The sequence below is a fragment of the Mirounga leonina genome, unplaced genomic scaffold, assembly GCF_011800145.1.
Source record: "Mirounga leonina isolate KUSES-001 unplaced genomic scaffold, KU_Mleo_1.0 Mir_152, whole genome shotgun sequence".
In the NCBI taxonomy this organism is placed as follows: Eukaryota; Metazoa; Chordata; class Mammalia; order Carnivora; family Phocidae; genus Mirounga; species Mirounga leonina.
The window spans coordinates 3,837,570-3,853,198 of NW_023270380.1; the positions used below are offsets into that span (position 1 = coordinate 3,837,570).

The window sequence follows — 15,629 nt, forward strand, 5'->3', positions numbered from 1 at the left end:
CCTTTATGGATATGTGCCTTTCTTCAGTGGGAGAAACAGTTCTCCAAAGAAGATGGGCCTCAAACTCCAAATCTAAAAAAAATTACCAGTATTTGCTTGGTACATCCATATTAACCATTCTATCTCCAAAACACACTGACATTTTATTTTAAGACATTGTGTATACTTGTGCTCTTGGCTCGCTTTCATTCAGCGTATCATTTAAGGTGATTCTCAATTTACTCATTCTCTCTAATTTTGCATGTAGATATTTTTATTTCTTGAGGATTTCCACCAATGCTGTGTCACTGTTGTAAAGTCAAAAATATTTCCCCAACAAATTCACCAAATAAAGCAGAGCTTATGACTTGTGTTAGGCTGCTGTGTAAGACCCCTCTGGGGAGTCAGTGTTCGAAAATCCTCTGTTAACTCCTTAACATTAAATATGTGAAAATGACCCGTGAGGTCTCGTAAAGTACACCTAAGGGCATATTCCTGATTTTAAAATTACATAAGGGTAGATTGCACACATGCACACACACACAGGTCATGGGCCACACATACTTTGAACATAGAGGTAACTACACTAAATAAAATATTAGCAAGTTGTGGGGCACCTGAGTGGCTCAGTCAGTTAGCATCTGACTCTTGATTTCAGCTCAGGTCATGATCTCAGGGCTGTGAGATAGAGCCCCACAACAGGCTCTGCATTGGGTGTTGGAGCCTGCTTAAGATTCTTTCTCTCCCTCTCCCTCTGCACCTCTCCCCTCTCCCGCTCTCTAAGAAAAAAATTAGCAAGTTGAATTCATCATTGTATAAAAAGAATAATATATCATGACCAAATAGAGGTTATCTCAGAATTTTAAGGATATTTCAGCAAGAAGAACTCTATTAATGTAACTCATAACTTTAATAGATTTAAGGAGAAGAATATCATCTGAATGTGTGCCCCCACATTTTAAAATAATTCAACATCCTTTCCTGATAAAAGTTTCATTACCAGGAAGAGGAGGAAACTCCCCGGCTTGATAAAATGGTCTATTACAAACCTAAAACAAACCTTACTTTTTAATGCTTAAATATTACTCTTGTTCCCTGTAACATGTGGATTAAGGCACGGATGCTGTGGTAGGCAGAATGAGGGGCCCCCAAAGATGTCCATATCCTAATCCCTGGAACCTGGGAATACGTCATACATATTGCAGATATGATTAAGAATTTTGAGATGGGGAGATTATCCCGGACTATCTGGGTGGGCCCAATGTACTCACAGGATCCTTGTGAGGGAAAGAGGGAAGCAGGAAAAGAGTTTGAGTCAGACAGAGATAAAAAATGCTGCACTGCTGGCCCGAAAGATGAAACAAGAGGCAGCCTCTAGAACAGGGCATGGACTCTCACCTTAGAGCCTCCAGCAGGAATGCAGCCCAACAGATACTCTGATTTTAGCCTATGAACCCCATTTTGGACTTCTGACTTCCAAAACTCTACAGCAATTAATTTATGTTGCTTTAACCCACCAAGTTTGTGGTAATTAGTTCCAGAAGTAATAGGAAACTAACACAGATGCCCATTTCCAACACTGCCCTGGAGGTCATAGCCAATGAAATAAGAAAAAGAACTGAAGGTAAATACCGGGGAGAAAAAAAGCCATAACTGTCATTATTTGTAGATATGTCTTCCCACCAGAAAATTAAAGAGAATTAATTGGAATATTATGTTTATAACAGAGTTCATAGGGGTGCCCCAAATTAGATCAAATAAAAAAAGAAATCACTTTCCCATATGCCAGCAGTAACCAATTAAAAATGTGACAGGAAAGAAAGATTCTATTCCCAATCACAATAAACCTATAAAATATCTAGAAATGATCCATTAAGAGATTACAAATCTCAAAAAAATGACAAAAGTTTCCTGAAAGACACTTAAAAAACGGAATGATCACAAAGATGCACCATGTTACTGAATGATGTTCGTATTTTTCTCAATCTGCCAATTCAATACAATGTCGATCAAAATGCCAGCAGAGCTTTCTATAAAATGTGCGTCTAAATTTCATCCGAGGAGAACATGAGCAAGAATAGCACCCACCACAAAACAACAAGGCAAAAGCAAAAACAGGGGGACTAGACTTACCAGATATCAAAACAATGTTATCACTCTAGGAAACCAAACAGTATGGTTTTGTTATCAGAACAGAGAGATGGATCACTTTAACAGACATGTAAATCCAGAAGTGTACCACCTATGAATGGGAATGTAAAAGGGGTATTTCAAGTTAGTGGTGTTTTTAAACTGACTGAATCACTAATGAGGAATGGGAATGCAAAAGGGGTATTTCAAGTTAGTGGTGTTTTTAAACTGACTGAATCACTAATGAGGAGTTACTTAGCAAATGGTATTGGACTATTAGTTATCCGTTTGGGGAAAAAAAAAAATGGATCCCTATCTCCCATCATGTATGAAAATACATTTTACTTGAATTTGTTGGGAGCCAGTAGTCTAGTGGGCTCATTCTCCAACATATCCTACTGCTTTGCCAAGAATGCAAGACCCAGGCTATTCCCCAGCACCATGTTTGCAGTGAGCATCCTTGAGGGATGAAATAGCATCTCTCTCTGCTACAAAATGGCTGGTTCCTTGAGCTAAGTGCTCTTCTCCTGTCTTGGAAAATGGTGCTCTGCACCATTCCTGTGGGTCTTGGGGGCAAGAGAAACAGAAACAAACACGCTGAATCTCATGCTGCCCCTGTGCTATGAGAAATAAGGCCCTTTGTCTCTGACCCAGGAGTCTCGTGTGCTCTGCTAGAATCCATGAAAATATAACAAGGTAGCTAATTACCTAAAAGGTAGAGTAAAATCAAATCCCAAGACCTGACAGGATTCAAAACAAAAATGGAAAGAAGTAAAACTATAGAAGTATTAGAGGAAAATAGGGGGTATTGGGCGCCTGGGTGGCTCAACCGGTTAAGCGTCTACCTTTTTTGGCTCAGGTCATGATCCCAGGGTCCTGGGATCAAGCCCCACATTGGGCTCCCTGCTCAGCAGGAAGCCTGTTTCTTCCTCTCCCACTCCTCCTGCTTGTGTTCCCTCTCTTGCTGTGTCTTTCTCTGTCAAATAAATAATAAAATCTTTAAAAAAAAAAAGAAAGAAAATAGGGGGTATTATTTTTATATCCTGGAGCTGAAAAATAAAAAAAACAACACTTTTAAGAAAGACACAAAATCCTGAAATTATAATTTTTTAAAAAGATGTTATAGATAAAAATAAAAGACAAGCGCACCTTGATAGAAAATATTTTTAACACATATTAAGATCATAATATGAGAGAATACCTCCCAAAACTCAGTGAGAGCCTAATAAAAATGGGTAAAGCACATAAATAGGCAGGAAATTCACACAAAAAAATATGTGGCCAATAAATATGTAAAATGATCCTTACCTCACTATTAATAATAGAAATGCAAATTCAAATGAGAATGAGATAATATTTCACCCATGAGACTAGAAAATTTAAAGACCGAATCTCCAGCATTAGTGAGGATATGGCAAAACACTCTTGGTTAGATTATGAACTGGGGCAGCTCTTTTGGAGAGCCATTTGATTATATCTATAAAAATTACATTTAAACATTTTTTGAGCTATGGAATCATTTTCTTTCTTTTTTTTTTTTTTTGCAAGCAAAACCAGTTATTGAATTCTAGCATATAAAATATAGAGCACAGCTGTTCGGGTGAAGTAGAGGTGGGGGCCCTGTCATGCTCCGTCTCACCTCCCCTCATGCTGCATCCCTCCCCATGTCCCACGACACAACCAAGTCAGAACTTCACGGACGTCAGGCCCAGGAACCACTGGGCCAGGGCGGTGTGTGAAATCAGTTACCTTTATTGGTCTTTGGACTGAAATGAAAGCACGCCACAGGATTTTGCTGTGGTGTGGGACCGCTTAGTAAAGGGAACCAGTCGCAGATAATCAAATCTTTCCTCAGAGTACTGAGAATATTATTCCCAGATTTATCTCACCACTATGTTTGGAACGAGCAGAGCTGACACTGAGTATGAGAAACTGTTTGAAACAAAGAAAATCCCATCAACTCAAGGTTTAAAAAAGCAGCTGTTGAGCCTGGTGCTTAATCAAGAAAAAAAATAAATAAAGCAGACCAGGCAAGAAACACCTGGATCAGGAATAATTGAACAAGCTACGCGAAGAGCAAGATTGAAGAAGTCTTTGCAAATCGCTTACGTGGGAACTGAGATAATAAACCCTTGAAGCATTTTATCTGCAATTTGTACAGAAAATTCAGAATTTATTTGTTTAAAAAAAACGACTTCAAATGGATCAAACAAAAGATCGCTTGCCTGGATGCTAGGATTATCTGAAGACGGTGATTCCAGAATCCTCTGAAGCCCTTCCCCAACTGCATTCCCTCCTTACAGTTTCCTGAGGAGCCCCTGCTGCAGCCACATCATCCTGTTTTTACAAAGCCTACCTTTGAGCCTCCTGCTAGGCTTTCCATCATTAAATTAGACCCCAGACAATAAACCACAGAGGGAATGGCCTAGGGTCATAGCAGGATGCTGAGTCAGGCAGGAGAAGCCCATCAGCTCCCTCCCTGGGGTATTTCCTAGAAAAGGTTTTAGCTCAGCACTAATGTGTAAGTCGCTTCTCTCACCTGTGAAGAAAATCAGGAAATTCAGAGATGTGGGAGTTGAGGGAATAGCTGTCACATGTTCTGACTACCTCAGTGCTGATCTTTACCTCTGAGTGACTCAAGGCTATGGCCTCCAGAGAGAAATGAAGAGACACGCCAACCACACCACTTCACCCCTTACCGACGCACAACACGTAACAGCTGATGCCCTTCCACAGCGTGGTGCCCTGGCTCCCTGCCGTCCCCTGAAGGAGGGCACCCTGGACTCACCAGGGCTTGTGAAGGTTAAGTCAATACATGCATGGGTTTTGTCCTTCAGAAGATTATAATCCGGCCTACGAACCCTCACTCCAGTTGAGTATCAAAAGAACCTGGTGTCAACGGTATGATACAGAAATCCCGAAGAAAGTGCAAGCAGAGGAGAAACCAGTGAGGGGAGCCTACATGGAGCTGCTTTTCGAGCTCCCTGGTTCTGTATGATGCTCACCCTTGGCCACACACTGAAATCATTGGGGGGTGGGGGGGGTGTGAGTAATCCTCATGCTTGCACCCAACAGGGATTCTGATGTCACTCGTCTGGACTGGGGTAGGGCCTGGGCACCAGGATATTTAAAAGCCCCCCAGGAGACTTTAATGTGTACCCATTGAGGTGATCCTGACGGACGAGCAGAATCTAGAACACCCGGCCCCTGGTGCTAAGTACCCAAGGAGAAGTCTGAAACGGCCAGTGATCCTGGCAATAAGAACACCATTTCATGACAGCAGCTTCATGGGAGTAGCAGGAGCAGAAGGCAAACTGGCAGCAGGGTGGTGAGCTCTGCATCATTGGTGACGGAAACTTCCAGAGCTTGTTCGTGAATGCAAGAGAAGACTGGGTGATAGAGGGTGGAGGGTGAAAAGGCCAGGAGAGGATTTAACTTTGTTTTTGTTCTTTAAGAAGAGAAACTTGGAAATATTATTCATCCATAAGAAGAAGGAAATCTGGGGTGCCTGGGTAGCGCAGTCGTTAAGCGTTGGCCTTCGGCTCAGGTCATGATCCCAGGGTCCTGGGATCGAGCCCCGCATCGGGCTCCCTGCTCAGTGGGGAGCCTTCTTCTCCCTCTCCCACTCCCCCTGCTTGTGTTCCCTCTCTCGCTGTGTCTCTGTCTGTCAAATAAATAAATAAAATCTTAAACAAAAAAAAGAAGAAGAAGAAGGAAATCCTACCATTTGTGACAACATGGATGGACCTTGAGGGCATTATGCTAAGTGAAGTCAGTCAGAGGAAGGCAAATACCGTATGATCTTACATATATAGAATCTAAAAAAACAAAATGAAAAAACCAAGCTCATAGATACAGAGAACAGACTGGTGGGTGCTGGGGTGGGCGTGGCGGGGGGACATACGAAATGGGGGTGAAGGTGGGCAAAAGGCACCAACTTCGTCATAGATAAATAAGTCATGGGATGTAATGTATGGCGTCGTGACTCTAGTTAATGATACTGTATCACATACTTGAAAGTTGCTAAGAGAGTAAATCTTAAAAGTTCCCATCACAAGATAAAAGGTTTGTAACATAATAAAAATACATATGGTGATGCACATTAACTAGACTTATGGCGGTGCTCATTTTGCAATATATACAAATATTGAATCATTATGAAACTAATACAAAGTTATATGTCAATTATAGCTCAACTGTTTAAAAAAGGAGAGAAACCTGAGCTATTTACATACAGGGCAGGAAGATCTGGTAGAAGAGAGCTTGAAGAAACAGCCAAAGGGACATCCAATTAATCAAAGCCCCACAGAGACAGGGCAGGGTAGTCTGGACTAGAGCACAGACGTGATGCTTTTCTTTTGTGTGGAAAAACAGGGAAAGGGAACGCAACTTTATTTTTTGTTAAGATTTATTTATTTGAGAGAGAGAGAGAGAGAGCAAGAGTGTGAGCGCAAGCATGGGGGGGTGGGAGGCAGAGGAGGAGGGCGAGAGAATCTCCAGCAGATTCCATGCTGAGCATGGAGCCCGACTTGGGGCTTGATCACATGACCCTGAGATCACAACCGGAACCAAAAGCAAGAGTTGGACGCTCAACCAACTGAGCCAACCAGGCGCCCTGGGAACAGACCTTTATTAAGCATTAATTTTGCTAGAGACCAGGCTAGGTAATTCCTATAAATGATTTCATTTCATCTTTCCAGCAAATCCACCAGGACCCCTGTAACACAGAAGGTCCTGTACCCAGAATCCTGGGGATTTAGCTACTCTGTATTAGTGCCATTTCCAAACGTAGAACTCCCAAAGGTCACAGTGATCCAAAAGCCTCCTTATGAGCCCAGCATAATTTATTATGGCAAGAACTATCTACATAAGCAGTCCAACTTTAAAATAAAGAAAATGACTGACAAAAATCTGTCAAAAACATAAAATCCTGGTGTCTGTACCAACTGTTCCTCCACGTACCTGAGAGCCATGTTGTGGGCTGCCGTTCCCAGAGCTCTCCTCCCCAGGATGCACAGGGCAAAGGACAGGGTCACTAAAGGAGAGTCCTCATCGCTGTCCAGGTTCTTGGAGGGCTGAAAGAGCAGGGATGCTAATTCAACTTTCCCCAGGGTTCCATCATGCACCGACACAGAATCATATCCCAGGGGGCTTTGCAAGTCAGCCACTGTGGTCACTTGGTCCAGTAGCATGCCCCAGGGATGGAGAACCCTCTGATTCCTGAAACACTTTCTCTTGTGGTTGGACATGGAAAAAAATTTGAAATGAGGAAGCTACTTTAGGGGAGAAAAGAGGCTACCATGTGCCTTGCTGACCTAATTCTCTGGAATTTTGAATATGGCACTTCACAGGTGAGGATGGGGGGAGCTTACAAATGAATGCCCACCTTACCACAGGGCAGGGGTGTGACTAGCAGGGAGGGAAGGAGTACAGGAATCATGGGCAGGTGAGGGTTTTCTGTTTTCCCTACAACGAGGAGCCCTGAATTGACCATAAGTCCACAATAAACAGCTAAATTAAAGAGGTCATCCAAAGTCAGCTTAAAAAAGGGGTGGGGGAAATGCAGAAGAAAGAGTCAAAATAGTTTTCACAAGAGAAATGAAATGATTTCATGAATGAAATGAGGAAAGAAGAGCACTATCACAAGGATAGCTAGGGATACCGATAGATTCTTTGAATACCTCAACCACCTGAACAGGCCAAGCAGGGGTTAAGAAATCAGCACACATTCTCCTTGCTGCATCTGGAGAAAGCAGATTCTGTCACCTGCTCCTTCGACAACCTGTTTTCAATCACTCACGAAAAGGTCAAGGACCTGGATTAGGGTCGTAATTTGGTTTGTCCCCACAAGTCATCGGGTGACATACTTCACTACTGAGGAGCTTGTTTTCAACTTGAATCTACTGTCTCCATCAACGGCATCCTGATCCAGCTTTTCAAACCCCAGGAAGCAAGGTCAACCAACTCCCTCCCTTTGCTTCCCTTCCCTCTCTCCTCCCCTTGCTCCTCCTCCTTGCCAACCCTCCTCCTCTTCTTTTGAGAAGCCGTCATTGTCCTTGGTTTCATTTCTAAGAGGCTGCATTCATCTCCAGAAGTGTCCCCCGCACGGAAGCAATAATGCACAAGAGACACAACTGTGCGAGTGGGTTGGACCATCTTGATTGCTAAACAGATTGGTTGCCTGTCCACGATTCAATACGTCCAGTAACTCCTTTGCATTTCAGCACAGATATCCTTTGTACGGAAATCTCAAAAAGCAGCTCTACACAAAGAAGTTTCCAGAGTTTGAAAGCCATGCCAGAGGCTTAAAACCGCACTATGCCTGAGAACAGTAGAGAGGGAGATACACCTTCAAGGCTCCTTCACTGGAGACAAGGTATATGACTTCTTCCTTTAAAATTTTGCTTAAGTGTTAAATAAACATTTATCCAAATACCAATGTTCTCTCTCCACTATGTTATTATCATCTACCATACAGTATTACAAGAGGTGGACTTTATAAATGCTCCTTGTGTTTTATATTTTACCCAACACCTCTGGCCCCCACCTCCCTGACCTACCTCTTGTCTCTTCTGTGCACAGTACTGAATCCATTCTAGATAAACGTTACAGTAGCTGGCGCGGGTTATCCCCTGGAGACACGGGACGTAGTCATCATCAACGTTAATGTTGAACATGGCAAGGTCACGCTCGATGTAATGCCACTTGGCAAAGGGCTGCAGAGACTTCAGAAGGGATTCGTTTTTGATCCAGGAGAGAAGTTTGGGGGATGTTACCATATAGTATATTATACTCTGTGGAGAGAAAGCAAGATTTTGAGCCCTTATAGCCATTCTAAAGACAGAACGACTTTTTATTTATTATATCTCATAAAGTCAATCAATGTCAGGGATTGACATGTGGTGTCATTGTATTTCCTGCTAGATTTTTTTTTAAAGATTTTTTATTCATTTATTTGAGAGAGAGAGAGAGCATGAGTGGTGTGAGGAGCAGAGGGAGAAGCAGACTCCCTGCTGAGCAGGGAGCCGGACTTGGGGCTCGATCCCAGGACCCCGGGGCAGACACTTAACCAACTGAGCCACCCAGGTGCCCCTTTCCTGCTAGATTTAATGCATAGGAACTCACTTGGGACATTCTAAAATGTCCTCTCTTATGGGTCACCACAGGGATGAGGGAAGTGAGAAGAACAGAACGTTAACAGAATGTACCAGGACAGAAGTTCCGTGGTGAAGAAGAATGACAGCCAGCCCAATCCTTTCTGAGAGAGACACACAAAAGCACCCTTGGGTTACTGCAGGCTTCTGTGGATGCCAAGCATGGCTAATCCAGCCGAAAGAGACTGGGGCAGACCCTCTTCCGGGACCCCAGCTCAGGAGTGTTTAATGAATGAAAACACCAAAGTTCTTATGGAAAGTACTTATGATGTAGAATTGTCGAAAAACACACATGTGTACGTAATCCCGGGTTCCCAGGCGGTGGACATCTGTGATGCTTTCCCAAATAACCCGTGTTTTCCCCTCCATCAGACACGCCACTTAGGAATCCCAATTGGCGAAAATGCCACTGTCGGGCCTTCTCATTCTGAGTCACAGCTTTATTGAAAGCCATCTTGTAGTTCGCGAATGAATTCCTCCTTCAGAAAGGCTAGCTCCCGGCCCGGAGAAGTCAAAATACAGCAGAGAAGGTGAAAATCCAGCTCCAATACAGGCACATCAGCAGCAGATGGGAGAGTACACCTCCCCTGCAACCTTCACTGCCCTTTATTACCACGGGCAAATAGACATGGTGCTCAGTGCCACTGAGGCTGCCCCCCCCCCCCCCCCCAAACCCTCCCCCTGCTCCGGTAGCCTGGCTTGCATCTCACGTGGGAATCACAAGCAACAGGGAGGGGTGGTATTTGGTGTGAGAAGGCAGTGATGTACGCTCTTATGGCCCCAAACCCTTAATCGATGGCGTTCTCTGATCGTAGACACACGTTCCTCCCGAGGGAGAAGACAGACAGGAACGCACACGGCCTGGGCCTGGCCAGGGCTTAGGGGGCTGGCACCTGTGACTTGAGTGGGCAAAGACACTTTTCTAGGCAGCCTCCTGCCTTCTCTCCAGCTCTTCCCTCCCTTCAGCTGGGCCGTGAAATCTGGAGCACCGAGGTCGGAGGTTGCTGAGGAGTGTCTGATCTCAGGGTGTCTGAGGAGTTTGAGCAGGTGGTCCCCGGATTGGGGCCAAACAATGGGAAAGGCCTGACTAAGCCGTTCTCCGCTGTTCAGACCACCAGCAGCCTGGACTTTGGGAAGGCTAATCTGTGGCTCATGGCGTGTGGCCTTCCTTCTTTGAGGCATATTCCCTATTAGGCTTCATAGCCCACCTGACCCCAAAGTGGGGGAGCAGGGGACCCCAAATGACATCCACAGTTCATGCACTATCGCATTTCTGCAGCACTGTGCCCAGGACAACCTTGCTGGCCTGGAGAAGTCCCTTCAGGGTAAGGAGGGAGGGGACAGAGAGGGAGGGAAGGAGGAAGAGGCCATAGGAAGCTGAGTGGGAGGTGGGAAGGACAGAAGTGCTAGCAAAGTGCACTTCTTTTCATTATTTTGAGGTTTAAAATGAGCGAGTGCACATGAAGAACTCAGCACAAGGCCTGACATCTCTGCCTTACCTACCCAGGGGGCTTGAGGCCCAGGGAGCGAGCAGCAGGCTCAGGTGAAGTCTGGAGCAGGGGTGAGGCCACAGATGACATTAGGGGCCAGGAGAGACCGCTGAGTCTAATGTTCAGAAACGTCAATTCTGACTCTGGAGGGTTTTCTACTGTCTGCTTGCTGGCAGGATAATTTAAAGCTTCTAGGAGGTAGGCAGTGTAAGCAGTTGACCCAAAGTTACAAGCAGAACAGGATCCATGACCGTGGCCAAAGGCACAGTGTCTCTGCTGACAATTACAAAGGCCACAAAGAAATTAGGTCTGCATGAACATCTGGCTCTAGCAAACATCTGGTCTAGTTTTTCCCAATATGTCCTAATTCCATGAACCAGATAGGAACAACAAACAAAACTCGAAGGACGTTTACCTTTTCATTCCTTTCTAGGGGGGGAATGAAAATAACCCCCTCGACCGATGAAGTCAGAATAGTTAACAAGGACTTCAAATCCCAGAGGCTAAAACTTCCTCCCCTAGGTCTGGCAAAATTTTGCAGTGTCGACTTCTCAGCACACCCCCAGCTGGGCTCCCCCTTCTCTCCGCTCCCGCCCCTCCCCCCAGTGCATGAGGAGAATCTGTTCCTCTTGCCCAGAGAACACAGAACACACCCAATCCTTGCAAACCATGCCCCGTTTCTACTTGATTTAGGCAGAAATTCTGTCAGAGAGACGGAGTCAATGAGCAGTGTGCAATCCTTCAGAATCTATCAGGATGAAATGGGTACAACACTAAGTAAAACTGAGAAGTAAGGCTGGAGAAAATGAATTGATGACACAGAACCTGATCCATGTTGAAAGCAAGACCTCTTCTGAATTAATTCACCATATCTGGCTCCTCCAGCAGGGATTCTCCTGGTTTCTCATTTTAATTGTAGATCAGCATATTCTATCAGACAGCGCGTTCTAGGAGAGGGGCCCTGGCAGGCAGCCCCCCACATGTCCAGGTTTCGTGCTCCCCATTCTGCAAGGCAAGCGATAAGCCCCTCTCCTTTCTGAAAGGCTTGGACAGGAACAATGGCAGCGGGAAAACCCGGCCCTCACTGAAAGCTGATTTCTTGACTGCTAAGAGGGTTTTGATCACTAATAAATGGAGGGAAGGAGGAGAAGGCACCAGGGAAAACCTCCAGTCGTCAGGAAGGAAATGATTTCAAATATATTCATAGAGGGTGGCGGAACTGACCCAGTTTATCAGGAGATAAAAAAAATCCTTTTGTGTAATGGAATTATTCCAAGCTTTTCTTCCTTTTTGATTTGCCGGCCCAATAAAAATAATATTAATGATAAAAAGAATGAAACCAAGTTCTTGCAACTTGAAGCAATCCAGCACTACAAAGGTGATTCTGTTCACCACGTAACCAAAGCCAAAGAAGAAAACACTCATTAGTTTTTTACGCTAAAAGACTGCTTCTCCTGTTCTAACAGCCACTCGGCATGCCTGACATTTTCTTTAACTAACTCCGGGGGGGAATGAGCGCAAGTTCTGAGCTACCCCTCACCAAAGGGTGGGCAAGCACTGAGTGCTGTATTTAGAGAAAGCCTCGCATGAACAGCCCCATCGGTGTAGATGTGAATTAACCAGGAGGCGCCGTGATACCCCATCAGCCCCCACATCTCGGTCCTTCCTGAGCACTGATTTGGAATTTAAGAGAAATCTGTTTCTGTTGAGCACAAATACATCTGTAGTCCTTCCCAAGCCTCACTGTATATTAAATCACTTAGGAAACTAATTCAAAAATACAGGTGCTAGGGCCCCTCCCCAGGCCCATGGAATTGGAATTTCTGGGTAGGACGTGCAAATCCATAATTAGCTGGCTTATTCAGGGAGTGTGATGTCACAGGGCTGCCCCCAGCTTGTGAGAAGCCCCCCACCAGGTAGCGAACCATTGCATTGTGTGCCTCTCCTACCCCACCTGAAACTCTCATGTTGGCATCGCTCCCCTTTCTTGGAAAACAGAGTTAAAGGCATTGTTCTCCCACAAACTAAATATTACCCTGGCAGGTTCCAGGGGCCGGGGGGTGCTCCTTCAGCCTCTGCCATTTGCACATTATCCTGGACTTGTTTATCAGACTGCAAATTGCCATTTTAGAAAACGTACAGGGAATTGGGAGGCATGTTTCTTGGAGTTAGGAGAGGAGGAAAGTGAATATCGATCCCTAGTTCAAGGGAGGGAAGCGTTAAAAAGCAGGTCCCAGGTAGTGCCCCCGAGGCCCCTGGAAAAGCCAAGAGGGTAAACCCAGAAAAGGTATCTCATTATCAGGATTCAAAGGAATCCTGTTGAATACAGGAAGGGTCTCTCTCCTTTCTCTCTTACCCATAGTGACTTGCTGTGGCTCCACCATGTGAGCCAGGTCCGCCCACCTGTCTGGCTCATGGAAAGGCTGTTGATGGGGAGCTCCCGATTCACAGAGATGCGGCTCAGTATTGAACCCCATTCTTAACACGAATGCCTACAGCAGGTCACTCAGACTCTTGCCGACATCTGAATCTCATCCACCCAGACTGGTATGGCCTGGACCCAGGATCCATGTTACCTTTGTTCATTCCGTCCAAAAAATGCACCGGACACTGCCCTATGCAAGTCATCACACTGAACTCTGGGGACCCAGAGAGCAGTCAGGTATGTGCGGCTCCCGTGCTTAGGGAGTCGCTGGAAGGTGAAGTAGAACAGATTTCAGAGCAAGGCTAGGTGAATGTCGGCACGGGCCCCAGGGTAGCTTGTGTGCACGTGGAATGAGGAGAGAGGAGCTGGAGGAGGATGCCTGGCAGGGGTGGGGGCGGGGAGCACAGGGGAATGTTTGTGCAAAGGGGGGGGCGATGGGGGCAGGGTGGAAACTCTACTGGAAACAACAATGGGGGCTCTAGACGATTTGTACCTGGGTTCCAGGCTGCCCAGAATGCATGTTCTCCAACCCCTCACAGCTGGCATGGACAGGACGAGCTTCTGGCCCCTGGGATATAATAGGGACATACTGTGGCAGCTTCCAGGAGGCTTTCTAGGGGACCGGAGGTGCATGCCCTTGCTCTTCATTTCCTCTGTCCTCTATTCCAACCATTTAAGCTTCCATCTTGGAACATGAAGTTTCCAAAATGGTAGACCTGGCGGCTGGAAGGAACCTGGGTGCCTAGGACTTCCTGCAACGGAGCTATCACCCCATTCTTCATTTATGTGTGAGAGAAACATACTTCTCACAGGACCATACCACCGTTCTTTCAGGACCCACTGCCAAATCTACTACCAGTTGATACACTGAGCTTCCTAGGATTGACTCTGTAGGAAAAACTTCTTGCAGCCTAGTTTACAAGGTGGAGGGAGCAAACTGTGGAGTTAGGAAGCAGGAGCTCACCACTCCCTGATTTGCTTTCCAAATCTTCCCCAATGTATGTAAGGCTGGGCAAAACACCTACAGTTTTGTGTGAGGTATGGATGGAAATTTCTGCATCCCTTCAGGATGCATGAAGGTGGTGAGTACAAGCCACTAAATCTGTTTTAAATAGTCAGCACAGGAAAGCATTTCACAAACATTTCTCGTTGCAACTGCCTTGGGATGTGATAATTAAGAGTTATTTAACCTTCTGAATTTTCACAATCTGTCTTCTATTTCCTGTAAACTTTAGTGGTATTGGTGCACACGTGGGGCTCTCCTAAGTAGCTCCGAATTTCTAAACGTCTTCCTTTTCAGTTGGTGGGAACCCCTGAAGCTTCAGGCACCCGTGTTATCTTTCTGTTTTGTATTTCCTCATTTCTGCTGGACCCCCTCTCTCAGCCTCAGCTGGCAGGAAGTCTGAGATCTCAGAGGGATGAGTGTCCTCCTTGTAAATGGCATTAAAACGTGGGCCCCTCTGTGCAGGAAACAAACTGAGTGTTGTTGGAGTGGGGGGTGGGGTGGGAGGGATGGGGTGACTGGGTGATAGACACTGGGGAGGGTATGTGCTCTGGTAAGCGCTGTGAATTGTGCAAGACTGTTGAATCTCAGATCTGTACCTCTGAAACAAATAATGCAATATATGTTAAGAAAAAAAAAGAAGAAGAAGAAGGTAGTGGGAGGGGAAGAATGAAGCAGGGGAGATCGGAGGGGTAGATGAACCATGAGAGATGATGGACTCTGAAAAACAAACAGGGTTCTAGAGGGGAGGGGGGTGGGAGGATGGGTTAGCCTGGTGGTGGGTATTGAGGAGGGCACATTCTGCATGGAGCACTGGGTGTTATGCACAAACAATGAATCATGGAACACTTCATCTAAAACTAATGATAAAATGTATGGGGATTAACATAAGAATAAAAAAAAATAAAAATAAAAAACACGTGGGCCCCTCTGAGGGTCAGGCTCCAGGGCTCCCGCCATGCAAAGAGCTCCCTCAAAACAGGAACCATCACAAAGACTTTCTCAGTCTTGGCTGCTCCCACTTGTCCCTCCCCCTTTAGCAAGCACTGTCGCCCCACTGGGCCTCTGCACCCTCGCTCGAAGCTCACATTAGTTCTCTGGGAGACTTAACTCCAAACACGGACATTTTCTGAGTTGAATACAGGTTGGGCAGACATGGATACTGAGCAATGGGAAAAATATGTGAGCAAGAAAGGCTGTCATAACTAATCCTAATTGAACCATTTTACTATATGTTTGAGTTTTCATTTTAAGCTTAAAAAATAATTCTGGTTCTAAAGTGGAAATGGCAGAGCATTTCAACTGATACTTATAACACGTAAACATGGAGCCTTGGTGATGTTTTCAGGACGTTGCCATATATCATCGCCATCCTCCCCCTAGCTCGGCTGGGTTAGAAGTGAAGAAACAGATCTAGGTAAGAAAAGGAACTGCCTATTAGTGCCCAG

General features: G+C 45.4%; 1 protein-coding gene across 1 annotated transcript in view; it reads right to left on the minus strand.

Annotated features, from left to right (window-relative positions):
* The window catches only part of PCNX2 (pecanex 2), a 305,854-nt gene that overhangs the window by 19,731 nt on the left and 270,494 nt on the right, over positions 1 to 15,629 (minus strand). The window contains exons 27-28 of the mRNA XM_035008472.1: positions 8,670 to 8,903; positions 7,072 to 7,184 (exon numbers count right to left, since the gene is read on the minus strand). Of these exons, the coding sequence (XP_034864363.1) occupies positions 7,072 to 7,184; positions 8,670 to 8,903 (347 nt within the window). The remainder of the gene's footprint in view (positions 1 to 7,071; positions 7,185 to 8,669; positions 8,904 to 15,629) is intronic.